General features: G+C 34.1%; 1 protein-coding gene across 1 annotated transcript in view; it reads left to right on the top strand.

Annotated features, from left to right (window-relative positions):
• Positions 1-25,986, top strand: part of ERP44 (endoplasmic reticulum protein 44) — a gene marked incomplete at its 3' end in the record, with an annotated part of 69,328 nt that overhangs the window by 23,160 nt on the left and 20,182 nt on the right. Inside the window, exons 2-4 of the mRNA XM_084238493.1 lie at positions 3,551-3,623; positions 5,494-5,533; positions 9,718-9,833. Of these exons, the coding sequence (XP_084094619.1) occupies positions 3,551-3,623; positions 5,494-5,533; positions 9,718-9,833 (229 nt within the window). The remainder of the gene's footprint in view (positions 1-3,550; positions 3,624-5,493; positions 5,534-9,717; positions 9,834-25,986) is intronic.

The raw sequence follows: 25,986 nt of genomic DNA, 5'->3' as shown, positions 1-25,986 counted from the left end.
GCAGTCATAATTTAGTTCCGTCTTTGTTGCTCTCTTTTCACTCATTCCAATTTTCATTATGCTGTTTATTATATGGGAGGATATTATATGCTTATTCAGGGTTTGTGATGAGCTTGGTACAGTTTATTTCACTTGTCATGTTGTCTCCTTCAAAGAGGATAACTACAATTTATTGCCTAAACTGGAACCCTTTTGAAGGAGATGGTACTATTAATAATACTTCAGGCCAGTAGGCCTAAACTGAGTCTGTTTCAAACAAACTAGAATATATGGCCAACAAGCACGGATGATTACCAAAATTATTGTTAGTTGGGATATAGAATATGAATGGGGGAGCACAAGGATGTGATTAAGAAGGCACATGTGGGCTAGTCCGGGCTTTTATACAGTAGACAGTGAAAAACCTTAGAGGATTTTTGGACAGAGGAATTGATAATATGCAAAGCAGCATTCAGAATTAGTCTGGCCTCTGTGGGCAGGTTGGACTGAAGGGAGATACTCAATTTAGGGAGTGTTATAATAGTTCCCATTAAGATATATTCAAATAGTAACTACTCACATGGTCCTAATATACTAAGAATATTTATTTTAGAATTGTGACTAGAGAACCTCTAATAAGTTACTTCCAATATGTTATTGATGTTAGTTCATACTTATAAAAAGCCTGTTGGATTAGTGTTTTGTTAAGTTAATGGTTTTTTTTTTTTTTTTAAAGAGGAGTAGCACTAGGGCTTAGCAGAGAGTATTGCACATTTTGTACATACTAATGGGCTAGCATGTATATACATATTAGTATTGTAATGGTTAATATTAACAGAAAATGTTTAATAAGTTATTTCCAAAATTTCTTTTTAAAAATGCTTTCTTTAATCTTTAGCTTACAACTTAAAAAATTAATTTGGGTGCGATATTTACCATTTCACTATTGTTATCTTTTATGTAAGATCATATCAATAGGCATAGACTAAAATGTTTAATATTTGGTACACCAAATGCATGTGAAAGGGCTTACCTAATGAGTTATAGAAAATGATTGACAATGTCTCAATTTTCTTGGCAATATTTCATATTCTCCATGACTATTAAGATCTATTAAAATTTTTTGCATAAGTTTTTGTTTCACTTTTTAAAAATTCAAATCTAAATTTAAAAAATAATAATTTCCCTTCTCCCTTCCTGGTTTGGACTTGTCTTTATTTTATTTAAGGCATTGTAGCATTTGACTCACAAAATGTTTCCCCAGGAGAATCTTGTTTCTGCTCAGGGCTGACATGAAAAGAAACAATTTGTCAGACTAGTAGAGCTTGCTAACAGTTCAAATAAACAACCTGTCTTTCCCTTCATACTGCATATTAATAGAAATTTTAATGATAAAAATGCCTCTTTGTACAGCCTATAGGAAGGAGACATTATTAGGTTAGAGCCAGTTACTTTGCTTTGGGCCCTCTTAAATATAGCTGTTAGTTGGATACATTTTATCAGTTGCATGTTTGTTAGCGCTAAGGTTCTTAAGTAATAGTTTTCTATTTAGTACAGCCAAATTAATCACTGCCTCTTTTTTGTCATTACCTAGCATGTAAATATTTTTGCCTAAGTAAAAAAAAAATAAATTTGGAGTATGCTTTTGTAAACTTATATTTTTGGTAGGTGATAATTCTTTAAAAACAGACTTCTTTGGATTATACAACTAAAGAGTTTTCTTATTTGTGTTTATCACACTTTTACCTCTGTTTACCACCAAGAAGTCCTTACCTCAAGCGTTTCTTGAGGCAGAGGTCACTATTCCCTATACATCAAGTTATTTAATGATTTGATGTTGATAATGATCCAACTTCTTTGCTTTATAATAACACTTGTGTGTCTTCCTCGTGAGTTTTTCTTCAATACACAGTCCACTCTAAAATCTTGCTGTACTGTAACATGGATGGAACTAGAAGAATTTATGCTCAGTGAAATAAGTCAGAAGGAAAAAGAAAAATATCAGATGATTTCAATTATAGGGGGATTATAAGGAAACTGAACAACACGTCAAAAAAAAAAAAGACAAAACTTACAAACTATAGATCTGAGGCACACAGCAGGGGAGACGGATCATGATGGGAGGGAAGAGCACAACGTACTATGGTCATAGTTCATGGGTGATAAGGTAGGAGATTTATGGGGACTACACCTGAGGGGAGAAACCAAATATTGTACAAAAATGAACAACAATGTACAAAAATAAAAAGTTTAGTCAACTAAAAAAAATGCTACTGCATCTATGTGATTGGGTTAAATGGTTATCTATTGGGAACCAGTCTTCCATTAATGAGGGAAGGATCTGTTGAGATATGCATAGTAAGTAGTGATTAGTAAGGGAAGTCTGATGTTTCTAGTTAAATTTTTAAGGGATTAAGAAAATGAAATTAGTTACATGCATCAAATAGTTTTAGGAGAGTATTATTTATTGGCTGTTAACAGAAGCAATAGTTAGCTGTTGGCTACACTATTATGACAACTTGAAAATAAGACTAGTGCTATCCCTTATGTTTTTACTACAAAAGTAAATTTATAGAAATAATTAGTTGGGATTATTTACATGCTAATATCAACATGTCTCTTTGTAGCATCTAGACATTGAATTGTTATTGTTAGTGGATTATAACTATTGTGAGTATTTAAATTAAATGCCCATGAAATGGGCGGACAAAGGAATAGCATTCAGTGTCTTGACCAGGGCCTTCACATTAGTTGTCTCTCAGTCAACAACAGTGGACCATGTGTCATACACAAACTCTAGTTTGAACCAAAACTGTCCAGACGGCAGAACACATAGTGTATTGAAGATGTCATTTCCAAAAAAAAAAAAAAAAAAAAAAACCCTGCAAAATATTACTTTTAAAAAATAAGCAAGCAATTGCTAGCTTAGTTTAAAAGCTTGGTTTAAAATTATGTCTTTGTTTTGTAATTGACAAGCTAAGATATTCTTTGATGAACTTTGTCTTTCAGTCATGTTAAAGTAGAATCAAAAATATTCTTATGCTCCTTTTAATAATCTCTCACATTATTAACACATTGTTACCACCAAGAGGGGACTATGAAGCAAGGAGGGCTTTTGGGTCACCATTTAAAATGTCTTGAGTTCTTTATTATTGTTCCAGCTCAGAAACATGGTGGGATAGAATCAGCAGACTTAGTTTTTGTTTTATGTTCCTTCAAAGGTGGTAATAATCTGGCAAACTTTTTTCTTCTTGTTGGTGAAGAGATAATGTATTAATTTAAAAGAGTGAGTAAATTCTCTGTTTCCTTAATGTTTAGGAAAAAAATCTCATAATTTATATGTTTTGTTACATAAGAAGTCTTATTTGACTACAGACTTTAGACGTTAGTACTTCTATTTCATTGATCTAGTGAAAGATTAGTATAATTACGTTGTAGATTAAAACCAATTGATGGATGATCTTGTAAATAATAGAATTAACTTTTCATAAACTTTCATTTTTTAAAGTCTTTCTGTATTTTTTGCCTGTTGTGGAAACATTTATTAATTTTATGTTTTTCAAATTTGCAGGTAACTTGGATTTTTACTCCTGTAACAACTGAAATAACAAGTCTTGATACAGAGAATATAGATGATATTTTAAGTAAGTATCTTAGTATTTTTGCAACAGAAAGTTTTTTTAAGATTTATTTTTATTTATGCATACAAGAACCTGGGTGTAGGCCAGAGGTGTGGGGATGGGGGACGAGAGAATTCTCCAGAGACAGAGTGGGGAGCAGAACAGGTGGATCTACTGAGATTCACTGCTGAGGGGAAGCAGCAGGCTAGACAGGAGAGTACTGCTCCTCCTCCCCCCCCCCCACCAATTGAAATCATGTTGCAGTGGCTGGCCATAGCTTGATAGTGCTGAGACTTTAACCCCTGCGCCACCAGGGAGGCCCCTGAGGTAGAAAGTTTGTATACAAAAACAAAATGGAATAAAATTTCATTTATCCAGAATATTTAGCAAAATTTCTTAAAATGTGTAAGTATTTTCCTGTGTTACAAAGCAAATTAATATGTTTAATATTCTTTTATGTCTTTGCCTTGTCATAAACATTCTGAATAATTCATAAAGTATTTTGCTGAAACTTACTTAGAGGCCAACAGTTTCCACTGTGTGGTACCAAATATTGGACACAGCCTAGAATTTTTTTTCTTTTTTCTTTTAACCTATTCTGGTTGCTTATTTTTATTGATCAAATTAGTTTGATAAGTGTTTCACTGTTTGCTTTGCTGACAGTGTGATTATAGATTTAAGTAACTTGGGGGAAAATATTGATTTAAAAATAGAGCGAAGGTGAAGATGTGGTTGAAAATCACAATTTAAGATATTAAAATGTACAGTGTATATAATTGACTTTTTAAAGTATTCCGTTTCACCCACTAGTTTGAGCATAATGAAACCAAAAACAATGAAGATTAAGAAATTATTCAATGAGCACCATATATTGTCTTGTGTTCTTAGACCTGGTTTTAAATGCCAAAAACTCAGTTTTCATGTTTCAGGATTTCTTTAGTGCAGTGGTTCATCTTGTAACATAATCACCTGGAGGATTTATTATCTGTACTGCTAGACCTGGCCCCCAGTTTCTGAGAAAAACTGTTCAATCCCATCTAAGAATTTACTATTCTAAAAGTTCCTATGTGATGCTAGTGTTTCTGTTCTATGGACTATAGCTTGTGAACCAGTGCTTTAGAATGAAGAGAAAAAGAAGCAAGAAGATAAAAAGTGCTTTGAGGGTAAAAAGGAAGAAGAGAATTGAAACTCGCACATTATTCTTATTCCTCTCATCTTCCAAATTCTAGAATATCTTTGTGTTTTATTTTTGTGAGTGCTTGAGGAGTTACATCTAAGTTTCTCTGCATTAAGTGTAGACAAAAGGAACAGTGCTACATTTTTCTCGTGTCCTTATATCAGGATATGCAAATGATACTAAACTATTTTTGCAACAGAGGATAACTGTTAAATGAATAGGAACCAGAAAAAGTACATCTTATGCAACACTATTAGTTGTGGATTACTTGTTGCAACTAGCTGGCACAGCTAAGATTTAGGAAAGTTTAGATATGTAGGTCTCCTTTGTGAAGTAAGATTTTACTTAGCTAATTCTCGGTTATTTACGAATATGAGAGATTGTTAAAATCCGTATCATTCCACTTGACTTTTTATTAGAGTAAGCTATTTAGTAGCATTCTTGCCTGATCTTTGTTTCTCTTTTGCTTTGTATTTGTTTAAGATGCAATGAAGGTAGAAAGATGGAGGGATAGAGAAAAGGAATGGGGCAAATCCCACAAATTTTATAGCCATCATGGCTCAATGTATGTGTTTCTGAGTAATAAGTAACCTGTTTTGCATTTTTAGTATATCTTTACATTGGAAAAGAACCATGATAAAAACTGTATTTTTAACTATGTCAGAATTATGTAGACACAAATAACTCCGGTTGTTTGGTTTTGTTTTTCAATTTCAGACAATGCTGATGTTGCTTTAGTAAATTTTTATGCTGATTGGTAAGTAATAATCTTATTTTTGATTTTCGGTGGCTTGGGTGGCATGATTTTTTTTTTTTTAAACTTGCTAAAGGTGTGTGGTTGGGGAACCTTTTTCTTTTGTAATATTCCATACACAAACTGAATTTTAAGTTTCATTAATAAATGAAACAGCTTAATTTGTATTTTAAGAGAGAAATATAATTGATTTGTGTTTTAAGAAGTATAATTGATTCCATTATCCCATGTCTTAAAATAAAAGCACATAATGTAAAAATTCAAATCACTCTCTCAGTTGAGTACATATTGCAATTCTGTGTTTTTTCTAACTGAAGAAATATGGCATGTTTGGAGGTAAAGATGTGGGTGTGACAGGCTTAGAAGGAAAAATATGGTGACTTCTTAAAGCATGCATACACCATCTACTACCTCTTCCAGGAAACCTCAATGAGATTTTTGTCTTAGTGTTCTTGTAGTACCTTAAGTACTATTCTTTTTCTTACTACAGTATTTTGTCTTTGATCTTTGCTTGTTCCCTAGCAAACAAACTTTGAGAGCAAGATAATGCCTTATTCAATATTTCAGCATCACAAGCATCTACAAGGACATGGTATATAGATGTTAAGGAATGTGATTTGGGGGAGTAAGAATAAGGAGTTTTATCTGGAGAATAGTTTGAAATACATAATCTTTACTTCTAGACCGTTTCTATCTTATTTGACCCTTTTTAGAATTATTTTCTAGTAGCTGTGACCCTACTTCAGCCCACAGTCCTGTAGTTTGCTCAGATCCTGCATCAGTCTGCTGATTTGTTTTCAGTGCTTTTAGACCTATGTGTCTCCATTCTTTTCTCTATAAAGTTAGCCAGAGTGATCTTTCCTAAAGTGTAGATTGTATTCATTTACACCTCCTCTTAAAACCCATAAATGGTTTTCCATGACCTTTAGGTTACTAAGTTCAAATCCCTTACCTTGGCCTAGAAAGCCCTTGATTACCTGGTTCCTTATAGTCTCTCTAGCAATAACTCCTCTCTCTCTCCAATCCTACATTCTGTTCTAATTATACTGAATGGTTTTCAGTTTCTGTAATATTTTATACTCAACCACTGGACCCTTTGTCATGGTATTTCCTCTGCTTAATTGGTCCATCTTCTCTCACCTGCTTCTTTACCTGGTTAAGTCCTAATTATCTTTGAAGTCATATATTAAATGCCCCTTTCACCAGGCTATCTGGAGAAATCTTCCTAGATCAATACCACATCCGTACACTCAAGTGAGGTTGGGAACTCTATAACTTGTGGTAACAGCTTATACTTACCCAATCATAACACTTATATGCTGTAACTTAGTTGGTGGTTCCCTAGTAACATCCTTAGCTTTGTGTAAAGTTACCATGTCTATCTTTTTTTTTTCCATATTAATCTCCAAACCTTTGCATGACATTTGGCAGAAAAGACATAGTGCATAAACAACACGTGTATAGGATTTTAAGAATTTCAGTGAAAGATTGATGGTATACAGAGAATATGTAAAAGGTATAACAAAGGTAACATTTTCCAAGTACTTGTAGCATTGTTTATAGTCTAACAGTAGCCACTAAATTTGGTAGAAGTCCAGTCCAATTTAAAAATAAGAAAACTAAGACTTAGAAAAGTGAAATATTTTCCCAAGGTTACTTGACAGATCTCTTGATTGAGGAATTTCTGTATTATAGAAAAGAGAAATAGAATGCCTCACTGACCTTGTGGCAAAAACTGAATTGATAGTATGAACAAACTTCAGTTATTTGGGAAAGCATACTATGCAACAACATTTAGTTGCTCATGAATTAATACTCTTTTATTTAACCAGAAAAATTTTGGTAATTGGTTGTAGGACAAAAACTTATGTGCTATGACCTCAAAGACTAGATTCTGAGTTCCCTCTGGCAGTTACGGCTCTGACCCAGTTTAAGGAAGAATTCTTTGATAGAGTCACCTGAAATATTGATATGCTATAGAAGGTAAATCATAGTAGGTGCTTAGTAATGCTGTTATGTCCTAGACTCTTTATATACATTGTTTCTAATGCTCAAAACTACCCTGCAGCTAGGTATTATAATTTCCATTTTAGGTTGAGAAAGTTGAGGCTCAGAAAGGTCAAACGGCTTAGTAAGTAGTGAAACTGGGATTTAACTCAGGTATGTTTGATGTCAAACCTTATTACCTACCCCGTTCCCACCCCCCACTAGATCATACCAGTGAGTGCCCTCAAATTGTCCAGCAGAGACTTTTTACCTATTTGATTGATATGTAAAAGGTCAATTCAAGCACTAGTTTGGAGATTAGATTCAGATGACCCTTAAAACTCCTTTATAGATATATTGCTTTTATTATGTAACTTTTATAAATGTAACTTTCTGTATGTATGGTTCTATGTGTATGAAGGTGCAGTAATATTGTAATTAAACTTTTATTTCGCCTTCCTCTTTTCCCTATTGGTGTTAAAAAATCCAGTTTTAAACATGAGCCTGTGCTTAACTGCTTGCTGGGCAGCAAACTGGACCAGTCACAATGTATGTCTTTACCTTGCCCATTTGTTGATTGTTTACTAGGCAATATCCATATTCTTAAAGAAACCATTTATCGGTCCTTAGGCCTTGCTTCCTCTGCCTTTCAGCATCCTATTTTCAGCAAACTGTAAGAACCCACAAACTTGTGATTCTAGCTTCCAGGTCCTGAATTCTATTAGTTTAACAGGCATCTATTGATGCTTATTAGAATACATAGTGAAATAAGACATAGTTCCTCATATCCACAGACCCCACCCACCTGTGGCAGAAGGGATGTAAGAATGCTAAAAGGAAAGAGCCACTTGAAAGCAAGAAATTAAAGATACAAATTATATTTCCTTAATATATTCTAGGACATCTCCTTAGGAAGTCAGGTGAATAGGCTAGAAGAGATATACAAAAGGAAATCGAGAGGAAGTATAAAGTTTGCATCCTCACACAACCCTTACAATATTTTTATTGAATTATAGCTAGTATGTGTATCTAATCACATGTGGGTTAAACAGTTCAGTCTTCATTAAATACATTTCTTGGTGATTTGTACTCTGGATGCAATAGTAGCTATGATAGTTTGCTTTTTTTTTGTTAACAAATAGTCTGCCTTTTGCATACAAGAATGATTATTCTAACCCAGCTGCTTGTGTCTGTGATTGGGTTTATTTGTCTATTAACAGGCCTCTTTAATGACCTACAGCATATATTTGTGGTGAAAAGACAGTAGAATCAGAAGTGTCAAGTTTCTGAAATACTGTGTGGTACTTGTGCCCCACCCCCTTTTTGCCTTTTAAAAAAAAATTTTATTTATATCTTTTTATATCATGTTCATTTTTGTATGTTTGTTTTCTCCTCTCAGAAGAAATCATAAAATTACTACCACTCAGACACCTGTGAACTATCACCATAGTCATTTTTGCTCTTCCCTCCCCTGTGTATATGCACAATGGGCATTTAGGTTGTTTCCATATCTTAGCTATTGTAAATAGTGCTTTGTGCCCCATTTTTAAAATAAAAACAAACCAAGCAAAAATGACAACGTAAACAAGGACAAGAAATCTTATTTAAGAATTTAAAATTTTTGTTCCTGAACTTAGTATATAAGTTTATAGATAAAAAAGCCCATTTTACCAGTGCTAAATTATGAGGGGAAATAGTTAATTATATACAATATATCCTTTTACCACAACTTATTTAGTTTCCTGAATTGCTTGCGATTTGATTTAGTCAGGTGAATTGTCTAATATTTGCAATAAACTTACCACTTTAAGATTTTGTAGTCTAAAAATATGTTCATTGTTTAGAAAAAGCTATTTTCTTTTATAAATGCCCGAGTATCAGTCATTACAAATCCTAGTGGATGCATCTTAGAGGGCTAATTTCAAACTTGTGTGAAAGATAGTATGTGTCCTTAATGTGTATTTCATAATATTGGCAGATTTTTAAGGTAAAAAGCCCCAAAGTTTTATAATTATTTGTATAGTCTTTGAATAGTCTTTGAATTTGAAATTGTCTTTATCTTCAAAGAGTGATAGCAGGATCTGTGATTAAACTGTGTGATTGTCTCAAAAGCTGTTTGGTATCAATGGACAATGATAACTGAGATAAGATTTTGTTGCTGCTTCTTTTCAGTTTTAATTGGTATCCTTCTCTGTGCATAGGTGTCGTTTCAGCCAGATGTTGCATCCAATTTTTGAGGAAGCATCCAATGTCATTAAGGAAGAGTATCCAAATGAAAATCAAGTAGTCTTTGCCAGAGTTGATTGTGATCAGCATTGTAAGTATATCAATAGGAAGTCTAGAAGGGACTGTCTGTCCCCACTTACACACACACACACACACACACAAATTGTCCCCCTTTTAAAAAGTGCTCTGCTTTAAGAGGAGAATAAAGCAAAAGGTTCTCACAACCTTGACTAAACTGTTATATATTTAATCTTTATATACTCATTATACTAGTCATTTTGCATGTGTTAAGGGTTTAAAAGAATTTTTGTTTTTCATTAAAATAGAGCAAAAATATAGATAGTAAATCTTAACAAGCAATGTTTTCTACCACAAAAAACACTAAAATCAATAAAAAAATTGAAATACAGTTTTAGGGGAAAAATCGATTAGTTTTAGAATCATGCAAAAATACCATTTGTAGTCATTTCAAATAAAACAATATCAGATTTGTACATGTGCCTCTTATTTAAAAGATTCTAAGATTGACCTATACTGTTTATGAGATGTAATTAGGTATAGTTACTGACAGTGATTTTTAAGAGTGTTAAGAAATTCAAGTTTACCTTCTTAGATTTCAGTTGTTCTAGTGGAGTATTCTGTGTAAAATCTTCCTGGTTTTTCTTATAGAAATATATATCAAATTTCTCTAACTTGAGCTAGTAAGCTTGAGGTAGTGCTGCTTCTTGAGTACTCCCATTATACTTGAACTTTCCTCTCTCAAGTACCAAGCTCATTGCATTTCATAGTTCTAGTTCTTTGTGAGTTAAATGTTTCACCAGTTGCAATTTCAGTTCTTCAAAGGCAGGAGCTATTTTCTTTGTTTTAATGCTCCTTTTAAAATGAAGACTAAACTACCTATTAATCTCAGAATCTCAAGCATCTGACAGTTTCTGGATGACAGAGACTGCTCATTAAAAGCTTGTTGCATTGAGTTATTGGTAAATTGGCTTGAATACACTCTTCTCCCGTTCAGCAAATTTCTTATCCTTTATACTTAACCTGGCAATTAGGATTTCATTATACTGATAAGGAAATGGAAATAAAGTAGTTAACCAGAGTCTTAGAGCTTTATGTCTAGTCAAGCCAGATTTAGAATCCAGACCAAAATACCTTCACAGACTTATTGGCTTTTTTTCTTTTCAATTCAGCAAACATTTTGAGAACTTACTGCTGCATAGTCTAGTGCTAGGCAGAAACAGTTAACAAAGCATTTCGAATCCTAGAAACCGGACCCCACCTTTCCTTTTGAAATGAAGGAGCAATAAAAGGTGGTCGATACAAGCAAGATGAAATTCTGGAGCCTGGTTTTACAACAATGTTGGTATATTGTTACTAAATTGTGCATTTAAAAATGATAAAGACTGCAAATTTTATATTCTGTGTGCTTTATCACAATTAAAAAGACACTTAAGTGGAATTGGAGAAAGACATTTGTAAATCACATTTGAAAAACAACTTATATTCATACACAGTAGTCCTGTCCCCCCGTTATTCACAGGGGATATGCTGCAGGACCCCCAGTAGATGCCTGAAACTAGATAGTATCAAGCCCTATGTATATTAAGTTTTTTTTTATACCTACATTCCTATGATGAACTTTAATTTATGAATTAGTCACAGTAAAAGATAAGCTTATAATAAAATAGAACAATTATCACTTTATACTGTAATAAGTTATGTGAATGCTATTTGTCTTTCCATATCTTATTGTGTATGATATTTTTGGGTGGCTGGTACTGCAAGATACTGAAGCTGGAAAGTGAAATTACAAATAAAGTGGGACTTATATATATATTTTTCCCAAAACCTAACAAAATTATTATACAGGTTTCTCCTTATAATCTTTTTTTTTATAATTTTTTTAAAGATTTATTTATTTTTATACAAGAGTTGGGGTACAGGTCAGAGGCGTGGGAGCGTGAGAGGATTCACCAGAGACAGAGGGGGGGAGCAGAACAGGTAGATGACTGAAATACACTGCTGAGGGGAGCAGCGTGCGAGATAGGAGAGGTCTGTTGCACCATGTGGGCATCTCCCCAGCTGTCCAGAAATTGAACCCGCACTGCAGAGGCTGCGGACATCTTCACAGCACTGTGTTCAACCCGCTGCGCCACCAGGAAGGCCCTCCTTATAATCTTTTTTAAATTTTTTCATAGAAAAACTGGGGTGTCGTCCAGAGGTGCTGGAGGGGGGATTCTCCAGAGACAAAGTGGGGAGCAGAACAGGTGGATCTATTGAAATCACTGCTAAGGGGAGCAGCGGGCAAGACAGGAGAGGTTTGCTGTGCCATATGTGGGTTAGCTTCCTTGCCAGGGATCAAACTCTGACCGTAGAGGTGACAGCATTGAGACTTAACCCTTCGGACACCAGGGAGGCCCTCTCCTTTTTATCTCTTAATAGAGAGTGGAAAAATGTGGGTAAGTCTCAACAAACATTAAGCTCATTAAATACAGGTACCATTTCTGGCCCCCCTCCTCCCCCTCACCCCCATGACTCTGGAAACCACTGTACTACTTTGCTTGTATGAATTTGGCTTTAGATACCTCATGTAAATGGAATCATAGCATTTGTCTTTTTGTGTCTGGCTTATTTCATTTAGTATAATGCCCTAAGGTTCATCCATGTTGTAGCATGTGTCAGAATTTCCTTCCATTTTAAGGCTGACTAGTATTTCATTGTATGTATATACCACATTTTGTTTATCCATTCATCTATTGATGGATACTTGGGTTGCTTCAAGCTCTTGGATGTTGTGAATAATGCTGCTGTGAATATGGGTATGCACAGATCTCTTTGAGACCTTGCAGTTTTTTCAGATATATAGCCAAAAGTAGAATTGCTGGATTATATGGTAATTCTATTTTTTAATTTTTAAGAAATCATCATACTGTTTTTCATAGCTTCTGTACCAATTCTGCATTCCTGCCAGCACTACACAAAGGTTCCCATTTCTCTACGTATTGCCAACACTTGTTCTTTTCTGTTTTTGTGATACTGCTTTCTGAAACAGTGTGCATTGCTACTTTACTGTAATTTTGATTTGCATGTCCCTAATGATCACTGATGTTGAGCATCTTTTCCTATGCTTTTTCGTTTGTGTATCTTCTTTGGAGAAATAGCTACTCAGGCCCTTTGCCCATTTTATAATCAGGTTATTGAGTTATGTATTTTGGATATTAGCCCTTTATCAGATAATATGATTTGCAAATGTTTTCTCCCATTCTAAAAGTTTCCTTTTCACTTTATTGATTATATCCTTTGATGTACAAGAATTTTAAATTTTAAAGTGCATTTCATGTTTTTAAAATTGTTGCCTGTGCATTTGGTATCATAGCCAAGAATTCATTGCAAATTGAATGCCATTTTCTGTGTTTTCTTCTTAGAGTATTACAGGCTAGGTCATATGTTTAGGTCTTTTTTCCATTTTGTATTAATTTCTATATGTAGTGCAATGTAAGAATCCAGTTTCTTTCTTTTGCATTGTGGATATCCAACTTTCCTAACACTATTTGTTGATGAGACTATCCTTTTCCCCATGGAATAGTATTGATTCCATTGTTAAAAACCATTTGACTATATATGTGAGTGTTTATTTCTGGGCTTTCTGTTCTCTTCCATTGGTCTGTATATCTTTCTGCCAGTACCATACCATTTTGATTGCTATAGCTTTGTAATAAGTTTAAAAATCAGAGAGTGTCAGAACCCCATTTTTTTGAGGGTGTCTTGATGGACATACATTCTTAATTTTGATAAGTACATCTCATCATTTTTTTAATGGACTGTGCTTTGATGCTGTATTTAAGAAATCTTTGCCTTACCCACAATCACAGAGATTTTTCTATCACAAATTTTATAGTATTAAGTTTATACAGTTAGATTTATAATCCATTTGGAGTCAATTTTACACATACACTATATGGATTCCTTTTTTTTTCAATTATCAAACTTTTCTTCCATTAGTTGAACATTATTTTTCTTAACTTAATTTTCCTCTGTCAAAATCAACTGGCCACATATGTGTAGATCTATTTCTAGATGCTCTATTCAGTAGTGTTCATCTTTTTTCCTATGTTTGCACCAATACCACATCTTCAAGTTTACTTAGTTTACTTCTAGTTTATAAATATGTCTTGAAATCAGTTCTCTACATTTTCCATCTTTGTACATTGTTTCAGAGGACTGGCTATTGGTTATTCTTGTTTCTTTGGATTTCTGGATAACTATTAAAATCAACTTTTTGATTTCCAATCAAAAGAAAAGCCTGCTGGGATTTTATTGGGATTACTTTGAATCCCAGACCAATTCATGGACAACTGTCGTTTTAACAATAGAAGCCTGTCTTCCAATGAACATTTTATATCTCAGCATTTATTTAGGTCTTTTCAGTTTCTTTCTACAGTATTTTGTAGTTTTCAGCAATGTCTACATATCTTTTTCATCTTTGTAAGATTTATCCCTGTGTTTATTTTTTATTGCTGTTGTGATATTTTAAAAATAAACATTTAGACATTTAGAACAATAGTAGATATGTAGAAAGCTTACATAGATAAGTGTGTTGAATGCAAATAAAAGTTTTACTGCTTGTGGTATTTCATTACAGTAGTCTTTCCAGCCAACTGCTTGCTGCTTTAGGATTAATTTCTGTAAGGTAAAAGATTTATATGAAGCTTCCTAGTAAAAACAGTTATTTATCTCAGAAACAAGATACCATTCTGCCCACATGTCTAATTCTTATTTATCACTAATCTGGTATTGTGATGGTCTCCTCTTCTCTCCTATGCTTTAGTCTGTTTTGCTTCTGACTCATTGTGTCACCCATACCTTCCATTCAAAGTAGTAGTTTCATTTCTTGGAAAAGTGCTGTAAAAAGTTTCTAGTCAAATTGCCTAGGAAAAACTGTTCATGCGTTGCTTACTTGAATTTAGGCATACTTTTCCATGTCTTATTTCAGTTATCTTTACCACAGTCCCTTGAGTTAGATAGTATTCTTTCTTTCCACAAAATTTTTATATGCCTGCTCTTTATAATGTGTCTAGAGATACAGCAGTAAACCAAACATAACCAGAAAGGCCAAGTCAATAAATACACAATGACTCAATCATTAATAACTTCTGAAGGAAGTTTTTAGGTGAGATGATACGAATCTAAGTCTGGAGAAGTAAAGATGTCTTCTCTTTAAAGATGTATTCTTAAAGACAATAATAAAAGTCCTGAAGGAAGAGTAGGGGTTTTTAAGGAAAATACAGGAAGAAGAGTGTTTCATATAGGAGGAGGAGTTAAGTGTGAAATTTCTGAGGTGGGGAAAAACTGAATTTTTAGAGAGCTGGAGTATATTATCATTTTACAGATGAAGACACTGAAAGACTTAGAGAGGCTGAGTGATTTACCAAGTTTACATAGTAAATGGAGGGACCCAGACTGTAACCCAGGAGTATACAGCTTTTACCAGGTAACTATACAATTTTGAAAGTCAAAATAATTTAGATTTCTCATAGAAACTGAAAATTCACTCAATTTATGTAAAAATGACTAAAAATGCCTGTTAAGATTATATAAGTCTTAAAATTATCCCTGATAGGTCAATGTATAAAGAAAAAGGTAATTACTTATTTGTGGTATTATTGTTTCTGTGTATTGTCTGTATACTGTGAAGCCCAACACTCTTCCTAAGCTGGAATCCTTTGTTCTGGTACCACAAGCCCACTCCTTACTAAGTCATATAGTTTGGGAAGTTACTTTAAAAAAAAAAATTACTGAACTTGATTCAGCACTTAAAAATTGGGTGTGTATATGCATGCACGTCTGAGTATATGTGAAATGAGAGAGAAATGTGGTGAACTGTTAAGTCTAGGTAAGGGTATACAGGTGTACATTTTATCTTTTCTGTACATTTTAAAGTTTTTGAAATAGTAGCTAATAAAAAGTCACCAAACTGGTAGTTTGTCTTTTGTTTAAAAAAGAAGAGGAAAGAGGACCTTGTTTTGGTTTTTGAGAAAATATGTGTGCAGAAACTTGAAATGTGCACTGTATAAGTGTATTGTGTATTGTTAATTGTAATTTTTATTTTCACTGTGATAAATGGCTTTCAATACAACCATTGAATTTAAAAAGAGTTTCTGAAATAGGCTTTCACTGTCATTTTGAGGAATACTAGAGCCATTTGATGGCATTGGAAACTGACCCACAGTTCTTTTATGGTTGTCGGAGTTTTTTCAGTGAAGACCTCCCATAAGTAGGTGTGGTCTTGAAGCTGCCTTCTTTTGTATGTTGCCAGTTCCTGGGCATTAACATCTTTGCCTTACCACAGATGTTATGGAGGTAGATTGTACCTTCTGTGAATATTCTCCCAATACCAGGAGAATTTATACCTGTAATACAAAGATGACTTAGTGTTAGAAATAGAATATGTTCTATCAGTAGCTTAAAGGCCAGATTATCCTTAAATTTTGAAATACTTGATAAAACCCAACAAAAGCTCTTGGAAAAAACAAATGAACCAAAATTTTTCTTGTATTGAATTAAAAAATATTTTTATTGACTATTTGTTGCTTCATAATGTTTTGCAAGCTCATATTGACGTGTGACACATGTCTGAATTTAGTTGTGAAATCTGTCTATCTTACATTTGGGAATTTTCTGCCAATTCTGTGTTACAGATTTTTAAATTAACCCTGTTTAAGAATTGAGGGTGAGGTGAGACCAGAAAGTTGAGAAACAAACTACATAGTTATATAACAATCTAAAAATGTAATGGCACTGATTTTCACAAAACATTTCAAATATTTTCAAAGTAGCCGCTGTGTGAACTAATGCATTGCTTATTCCTTAGAACCTGCTGGGAATTCTTCTTTTTAAGTTGGCCTTATACCACTTTATTAGTTGATCAGGAAAGCCCATCTGAATACATAATTAATAGGAGAACCTTCTTTAGTTTACTGCCTGCATTCCTTCTCTCACCCCACCTCCCACCTTGCAGCATCCTGTGGAGTGCATTCTACCCTATCTTCCATACTTCTTTATATCCTTTTCAGAGGACTTTGTGGAAAGGTTTAGCTCTTCAGGCCGAAAACTTGGAACTGGAGAAGGAAAAAAGGCAAGAGTGGATATAACACACTTACTTTATCCAGTCAGTCCTGTGCTAGATTATACAGCTTTGATTTGCTTGCATGTCCCCACAAAAGTTGGGAGCTGTAGAAAGAGAATTTTGAACTCATACTGTCATCAGAAAGCTTCTAAATATTTAAACCTAGGTGTATTTTTTGAAATCCCAGTGCAAAGGTTATAGCTTGAATAATCTCCATCGAGTGGTAAAATTTGGTTTCTCTCCTAAGCCCCTCAGCTCTCCATATTATATTTAATGTAGTGGACAGGTGAAGTAGAAGGAAGAGAAAAAGGAGGTGGAATTCAGGGTAATTAAAAAGATAGAATGAAGAGACAACTCTGTGAATCAACCTTTCCAGCTTCCAAAAAAACCCAAAGTGCATTTATGATGGCAGCAGAGCAGGGACCCTCATCCTGCAGAGAACTGGGATGCTGGGTTTCATATTTGTCAGATCTGACAATTTGCTTTTTGCTTCTCCCATATGGAGGGTCCATAAAAGGAATCTATCTCAGGTGCAGTGTTATTTTTGTTGACTTAGTATAGAGGTGAGCTTCTATTATACTTAGGAAATCCAGACTGCCAATTCTTTTTGGTACCTGTATTAAGAGTGTTAATAATTTCATTAAAGACTCTAGCCTGTGGAAACAATTTCAAATAGTAGCAGCAGTAATATATTAGTGATGTTGATAATAATGACAAAATATAAGTTCTATGAAATGTGGGACCTTGTCTATTTACTTCTCTACCTTTGACTTGGAACAGTGCCTAGCACATAGTAGATGTTCAATTGTAATTGTTGAATAGGTGAATGAATAAATGAGTAATAAGTAGTAGCCAACATTTATGAACTGTTAGTTTTGCAGATACTACATTAAGTCTATTAAATAGGTTGTCTCATTATTTCTGGCAGTACAGTAAAGAATATTCTGCCATATATCATCACATCTCATTTATCATTAATTACAAAGTACACAGTGAATTACAACACAGTGCTTTATCAGAATTTTATACACATTGTAAGAACTATTTTAGGCTTACCTAGATAATGATTTTTTTTTTTTGTCATGTCATTGATGTGTATACTAAAAGAGGAAATAAATTTCTTCAAGTATTTCTGAAAAAAATTCACATTCAGAATTTGGCTTTTATGTATCACTTCCCAGTTCTGATTCAATTTTTGTGTTTTTCAACTTCTGTGCCATTAGAATATTGATAATATTTTTGATTAAGGTGTTACTCTACTAAAGAAAAGTAAAAATTTCTAAGATTTTCTTCCAGTCTGCTGATACCCATTGATGTGGCACTTTACTGTTTGTCTAAGCTCAGAGTTTATTTTTACTCATTTGAAACAGGTCACTGCAAGTTAAGCAACGTTTATTTACAGATCAGCAAGTTATAACCAAAAGGTTAATAGTGGTTTTCCTTGTTTGTGTTTGGATTACATGGTTCTTGTTTTCTTTGTAATTTTCTGTTTTCCAAAATTTCTACACAAATACACACAACTAAAAGTAGCCCTGGCTTCAGCTGTGGTTCATGATCTCCCTTTATCTCATCTTCTGCAGACACCTTATTTGGGGTGTTTGGAAGCTGATTCATCCCTTTTCCTTGTGAACATGCAGCCTTAAAGTCCTCTCAGTCTGCCCCTTGCCCCTGGTTGGGCCAGTTTCTCTACTGACCTCCAGTGGCTATAGACTGTATGGCACTTAGCTAGAACTGTTCATGTTTTTTTTGCTGGTTGTTACAGAACATTCTACAATGCTGGTTGGTGCAGACTCCGCTAGCATGTTTAGAACAGTTTGTAATTGCCCTGGAATAATGCAGCACTTGCTCCCAAATACCAGAACTACTCTTATCTGTATGCTTTCCATGTTAGAAATAGAGGAACTTTTATAAAATCTATTCATAAATGAGCCATTAAGAATACAAAAATAATTATAGACAATAATATTGTATTAGAACATCAAACTTGCTAAGAGACTAGGTACTGATTATCCCCAGAACACACAAAAAATCATAATTACATGAAGTGATAGAGATGCTACTTAATACTACAATGACAATTATATTACAATATTGCAATATATAAAAGTAACAAATCAACATGCACACCTTATACATAATATAAATACATAATATGTCAAATATATTTCAATTTTAAAAATTCACAAATAATTAAAAAAATTATAACTATGTATGGTGATAGATATTACATAGACTTATTGTGATGATCATTTTACAATGTATGTAAATATCAAACTGCTTTGTACATCTGAAATTAATATAATGTAGTATGTCAATTATACCTCAACCATAGAAAAAGAAAAAAAAATCATTGTACCACTACCACTTACTCTTCTAAACTCTTCCCATTTATTATGACCAGAGTATGTTCAACCTAACATCACTTTATAATAACTTAATGAATGAAATTAACATTTACTGCCCCCCCCAACATACATAGAAGAATTCATGTACATTAAACGGAATTTGAATGTGAGCAGGTTTAGACTGAGTCCTGAATAAATTTCTAGGCTTTGTTTTGTAACTTTTCTGCTTATAGATTTATTTTGCAGTTGTGTTTGTTTTGTTTTCTCATTTTGAGGAAGGGCATAGTTTGGGAGTGGGAAAAACTACGTTGATAGCAGTGGTCCTTATCTCAGAACCAGAAGAAGAGTAAGACTTTTCTGTTTAAAATGATCTACCTCTTTGTACTGTCTACCATGGATAATCATAGCAGGGAGGGACATTGCTAAGACAAGAGCATGAGGCATTTTCCTGGTTTGGAATCCTGCTGGGCATTAGTGAGGTAGGTAGGCAGACAGAGCCCATCAAGGAAAAGTAAGTGACCACTGAAGCAAAAGTACATGCTAATTTTCCAATCATCATGCTGTTAACCTTCTGAAATTTATAATTCCTTTGACATCCATTTTAACATTTGATCCATCCAGTTAATAAAAAAACCCATTTATTATACCCCTAAGTCATTCTTTGTTATATTGTCAGAATGTCACATTGTAATTATCTTTAAATCACTTTGACCAAAGCTTGTAAAAAGTCACCTTTATGACTGAGAATATTGATCAATGTAATTTTAAGGTTTTTACTTCTTAATAATTAAAAGCCACCTCATAATGCACCATGTATGCTGTCATGGTGTTTGAGAATTAAGCAAATATCTATTTCCTTAATAGTCTTCAAGTATTATTTGTTCTTTTGCGATCCATAACCAGAATTTTAAGCAACCTTAAGGTTGTAATGTTTGTGAACAGACTCTTGTTATTTCTGTCAGCACTATTTCAGTAGCTTCTTTGCCAGTGCTCCTGATTCTCTTCTACCCAGTGAATGTTTTTAAGGCCCAGCTCTACCACTAAGTGGCTGCTTATAACAGGTGGGATAAAATTCATACTTTGAACTTAGAAAAGAATATTCCTAAATAAAGATGATTTTTTTTTAAAGATTTATTTATTTATTTATACAAGTGCTGGGTACAGTCAGAAGTGCGGGAGGGTGAGAGAATTCACCAGAGCCAGAGCGGGGAACAGAACAGGCAGAGTGATGAAATACACCGCTGAGGGGAGCAGCAGGCGCGGCAGGAGAGGTCTGTCGTGTGCTGTGTAGGACCCTTGCCGGTGGCCGGGGATCGAACCAGCGCTGCAGAGGCTGTGGGTGGCCTCGCAGCCCAGCGCTCAACCACTGCGCCACCAGGGGAGGCCCAAGATGATTTAAGACTCTAGAGTTCATCTCTAAACATTTATTTTACTGCTAGTTTATGCATATTTGCTATCATCACACTGTTTTCCCTTTGTGTCCACTAATTCATCAAGTTAAAGTTAAAAGCATTGCATAGTCTTTAGTAGCTCCTCTTGCTGTCCATATTCATACTTACCCTTAGGTCACAAATTAAAATGGATGTTTCTTATTAGCTTAGTTCCTTTTTCTCTTGGTGGTCTCGGATTCTTTCTACCAAGTCCTTTAGAGATGTAAAAAAATTCTGTGACTTCCTGTTGGCAAGTTAGGCATCAGCCAGGAGAGTTTTAGCCTCACTAACATTGAATGTGCACATAAATTGGACATTGTAGGAGTACTTTCCCTTCACAGAGCTGATATTATTGAATTTTTAAAATTTATTATTCTTTTTCCAACAGGATGGACAAAATGTTATCTGGTAGTTAAGTTCTTGATTATAATTGAGCATGTCTTTACATGCTGGCCATCTATTTCTTTCATTAATTGATATCTTTAGCCATTTATTTTTGGTAGCTCATTTGTTGTTGGTTCTTTGTAAATCCTAAAATTGATAACTCGCTTCTAATATGTACCACAAATCTTTCTTGTAGTTTGTCTTAAAAATGCATGGTGTTCTTCAATATTTAGATGTTTTCTTGCATGTACAGCTTCAAAATTTCACAGATGTATTGGCCGTATGTTTGATGCTGATGCAGCCCTTTCCACAAATAGTTATCGTCTCCTAAACACCATAGGACATAGGAGATTTTACTCTTCCTGGCACAGCTCTCATCTTTCTATGCCACTCCTATACTCAGTGAAGTCCTCTAGGGAAAATTTATTGTGTGTCTTAGGGATCTTGCTGTTCACCCTTCCAGCCCAGGTAACTGAAAATGAAAAGCTTCACTGTATTCTCTTTTCAGCCTATGCAGGTGTAATCCACAGCTTTAAATCTACACAAATTGCTGATTTAATTTCCAAGTAGCAACATAGGAAGCATATATATATATATGCTTATATATATATATATATATATGCATATATATATATATATATATGGGAAAGAAAATAAATCATCTTTACTTAGGAATATTATTTTCTTTCTAGAATTTCAGTTAGTCTTTATTGGTTTCATGGTCTCTGATGTCTTTAAAAGTATGATTTTAAAAAAAATCTTTTTTCCTCATCATAGCAGTAGCAGTAGATTTCTGCTATCTACTACATCCAACCTGAAAGTAGAAATCCTTTTATAAATTGCTTTTTGGGGCTTCTATGGACCCAGTAAAATCATATGTAAATAATGACATTTTTATTCCTTCTTTTCCAGTGTATTATTTACTACACTAAGAAATTCAGTATGTTATTATATCGAAATGATATCTGGCAACTTTTTTTTTCTTTTTTGATCGCCAAAATATAGCTTTTAGTGTTTCACGATCAATTTGTTTGGTATATTTGTTTGTTTATTTATTTAAAGATTTATTTATTTATGCATACAAGAACAGGGGTACAGCCAGAGTTGCGTAGAGATTCGCCAGAGACACAGTGGGAAACAGAACAGGCAGATTGGCTGAAATACACTGCTGAGGGGAGCAGCAGGCGAGTCAGGAGAGGTCTGCTGCACCATGTGGGTAGCTCCCTGGCTGGGGATTGAACTCGTGTTGCAGAGACTGCAGTAAGCTTCATAGGTTGCATCTTAACCCCTTGCACCACCAGGGAGGCCCAGGCATTTGTTTATTTAGATAGCCTCTATCAGGCAAAGGAAGTTTCTTCCTGTTCCTAGCTTGCCAAATTTTTTTAAGCTTGAGTGGATGTTGAGTTTTATCAGATGTTTTTCTGCTTCTTTTCAAGTTTTGCAACTATTTTTTTGAGTGAGACTAACATTTTTCTCATCATTTCCTGAAGTTTTATAGTCTCTACAATGGTTGCATGAACAATATTATTGACGCCTTCAGTGTTTAGTAGAACTTGTTGATGAAGCTGTCTAGGAATTAAATTTTCCTTGTGGGAAGACTTTGGATTACAGATTCAATTTCCTCACTAGTTTTAGGACCATTTAGATTTCCTGTTCATCCCAGTGTAGTTTGGTAAGTTGTGTTTTTATTAGGACATTTACCTTTTATCTGAATCTCCAGATTTACTATCATTTAGTTATTGATAATATTCTCTGAGTTAAAATCTCTTGCTGCATTCCTCAAATTGTGTTTTTCCTCTTCTTGATTAGTTGTTAGGGATTTTTCAATTTTACTATCCTTTGCAAAGAACCAGATTTTGGCTTTTTTTTGTTTCTAATTTTTAAAAATAATTCTTTTTTTTGCAAGATTTATTTTTTATTTTTTATTGTATATATTTTTACATCATTTTTCATTTTTGTACAATGTATACATTTTCATCTTCCATGCTAATCTTCTCTGTATCGTCCCAATTTTAGTAAATGTGCTGCCGAAGCGAGCACTAAAAATAATTCTTAAAGATTAATGTTTTGTTCCTTATTTTTCAGCCTTTCCCCGCTAATATAGCCATTTTAATGTTGTAAATTTCATTCTAAGTATAGCACTGGCTGCATAAATTCTGATACGTATTTTCATAACCATCAGTTAAAATATATTCCAGTTTCCCTTTGTGATTTCATCTTTGATCCATGGGTATATGGGAGTCTCTGTATTCTTATTATGAACTGTGTGATTTGCAGGTTTCGAGACCCCTTTTTTGGTGCCTCATACATTTGTTTTTGATAAGGTATATAAAAAGATATTTTTCATTCTCTTCTGTAATAGCCTAGTACTTCATTACATGGGGGTTCCATACTTTATTTAACCAGTCTTCTATTGATGGACATTGGTGGAAATGGTAACTTTTTAAAAGGCATTTGTCACATTCCATACTATGATATTGTAGCATTGATCAGAACAACTATCTCTCTGTCACCCCCTTGATTGCGTGGGTTGATTTCAGCTCATCGGCTGACTAGTCTGGTGTCCCCTTGTTCCCTCCCTGCTCTATGTGCTCCTGAAGCCGCATGCTTGTGTGGAAGACGAAAGCCTTCCCCAATAGAATGACCCATTTTAGGTCAAGGGTTTATGTACGAGAAGCTGCGCTTTCCTGCTAGGACCTACAAACAAGCTCTCAGGGTCCATTTGTAGGAGAAGGTAGGGTAGTGCAGCTTGTAAAACTTTAGACAAAACAAATGAGATGCTGCTTGCCCAAGCCTGACTTGGGGCTGGAGGTGGGGGGGATGGAATAGGTAGGGGAACAAACAGAAAACCTATTTAGCCTAATTTTAACAGCATGAAGCTTTTTTTTTTAAAAAAGATTTATTTATTTATGCATACAAGAACTGGGGTACAGGCCAGAGGTGTGGGGGGTGAGAGGATTCACCAGAGACAGAGTGGGGAGCAGACAGGCGGATCTACTCAAATACACTGCTGAGGGGAGCAGTGGGTGAGTCAGGAGAGGTCTGCTGCACCATGTGGGCAGCTCCCTGGCTGGGGATCGAACTCGTGCTGCAGTGGCTGTGGATAGCTTCATAGGTTGCATCTTAACCCCTTGTGCCACCAGGGAGGCCCTAGCAGTTTTTCATTTATACAATCATGAGAAAAATTTGTAATATGCTAGGTTTCAGTTTGTAGAATGCTAACGACTTTGTGTATCTTTTTAATTGGGAAGGTAAAATTCCTATTATTTCTCTGGATTGTTCTTTTTTAAAAAATATAATTGACATATAATCTTGTGTTAGTTTCAGGCATACAGTGTAATGATTCAATATTTGTATTGTATGCTCTGGCGAATGATAACCACAATATGTCTAGTCAGTATTTGTCACTATACATAGTTACAAAAATATTTTTTCTTGTGATGAGGACTTTTAAGGTCTACTGTAACAACTTTCAAATATATAATGCAGTATTAACTGTAGTCCCCATGCTGTACAGTACATCCCCATGACTGCGTTGATGTTCTTGGTAGTAGGATAAATCTAAACCTTTGTGGCCTTTGCCTTAAAACAAGTATCTGTTTTTCTTAAAAGACTTATTTACTCCTTAATTTGTAATACTTATTTACTCCTTAATTTGTAATACCAACTTAATCATTAATTCTTTGCTCAGATAATCGAACTAACCATTTTAACAATACCTCAAAGGTGTGTTTTCTTGTTATAATCTGTCAGCTTGGTATAGAGCTGATATGTACACTAGCCTTCTACTTTAAGATCAGATTAATGTCTATATTAAATATGTATGTATTAATATGTCTCAATATTTAAGATTTCTGTGATATGGTGAAGTAAAACATTCTCAGTCATAGTGAGCAGTAGTTACTTTTGTTTGCTCATATTTGTCTTCCATTTAAAGAATTTTAGTAGTCAAGGATGATTTCTCCATTTATAAATCCTCCATGGAGTTTACCAAAGTATTATAAAATCTTAATTATACAGACTTTCCTCCAATCCCACTTCTGAGAACTCATATTCCATCCTAACCTCTAATATGCCATTTTAACATTCTTTGATTGCTTATCCTAGATAGAACAAAATGCAACTTTGACTTACCAAATATAAATACTTTTACCTCTTCCTGGGCAGTGCAGAAACCTTAGACTGCTTCAAATTATTAACCTCCTGATTATCTGTCCCTTCGCCAGCAAATATTGCTGTTGCCATCCTGTGTTTTATATCAAACCCTACAAGGTGTTTTTCATTTTGATTTTTAAAACACCCTTATTAACATACAATAAACTGTACATATTTAAAATGTATAAATTGATGTTTTGACCTATATACACATTCATGAAACTTGTTAGCACACATATTTATACATCTTATACTGCAGTTGTTTCTACTATTAAGTCTAGAAAATTAAGGTGTTCCCTGGGATTCTTATTACAGTTTGTTTTTTATAATTTGTACCTACTAGAAATGGAGGTGGGGTCAGAAAATTTTTATGGTCTTTTATGCTACCATTTTGGAATTCTGTCCATTTTAGGACTCAGTTGAGGAATTTCACGCTTTAGGCATGTCATTGCTCACTTAAATCCTTCTTAGTCTAAAAATTCATTTATTTTTTTCATTCTCATACCTGACTAATAAGGCATTCGAGTTTTTCCAGTGTCTAGTAAATATTGATTTCTTCTATTTACCACAGAAAAATTTAAAGGCTCTTCTGTTCTGATTGAGCCTATATTTTAGTGATTGTCATTCTGAAAAATTAGGTCAGCATACACTTTTATTTAGCTTCTTATTTGGGACTATAAGTACAAATTTTAATGAGTTGGTTTTCTTTTAATCTCCACTGCTTGAGAATATATCCATAAGTCATAATAAAAGGATTTTTTTACGTGCCCAGCTGAATTTTAGGTTTCTCTGTACATAAAGTAC

This window comes from Talpa europaea (genome assembly GCF_964194135.1).
Source record: "Talpa europaea genome assembly, chromosome: 7".
NCBI lineage: Eukaryota > Metazoa > Chordata > Mammalia > Eulipotyphla > Talpidae > Talpa > Talpa europaea.
Note: the sequence above shows the minus strand (reverse complement) of the source record. Positions and strands in the feature narration are given on the sequence as shown.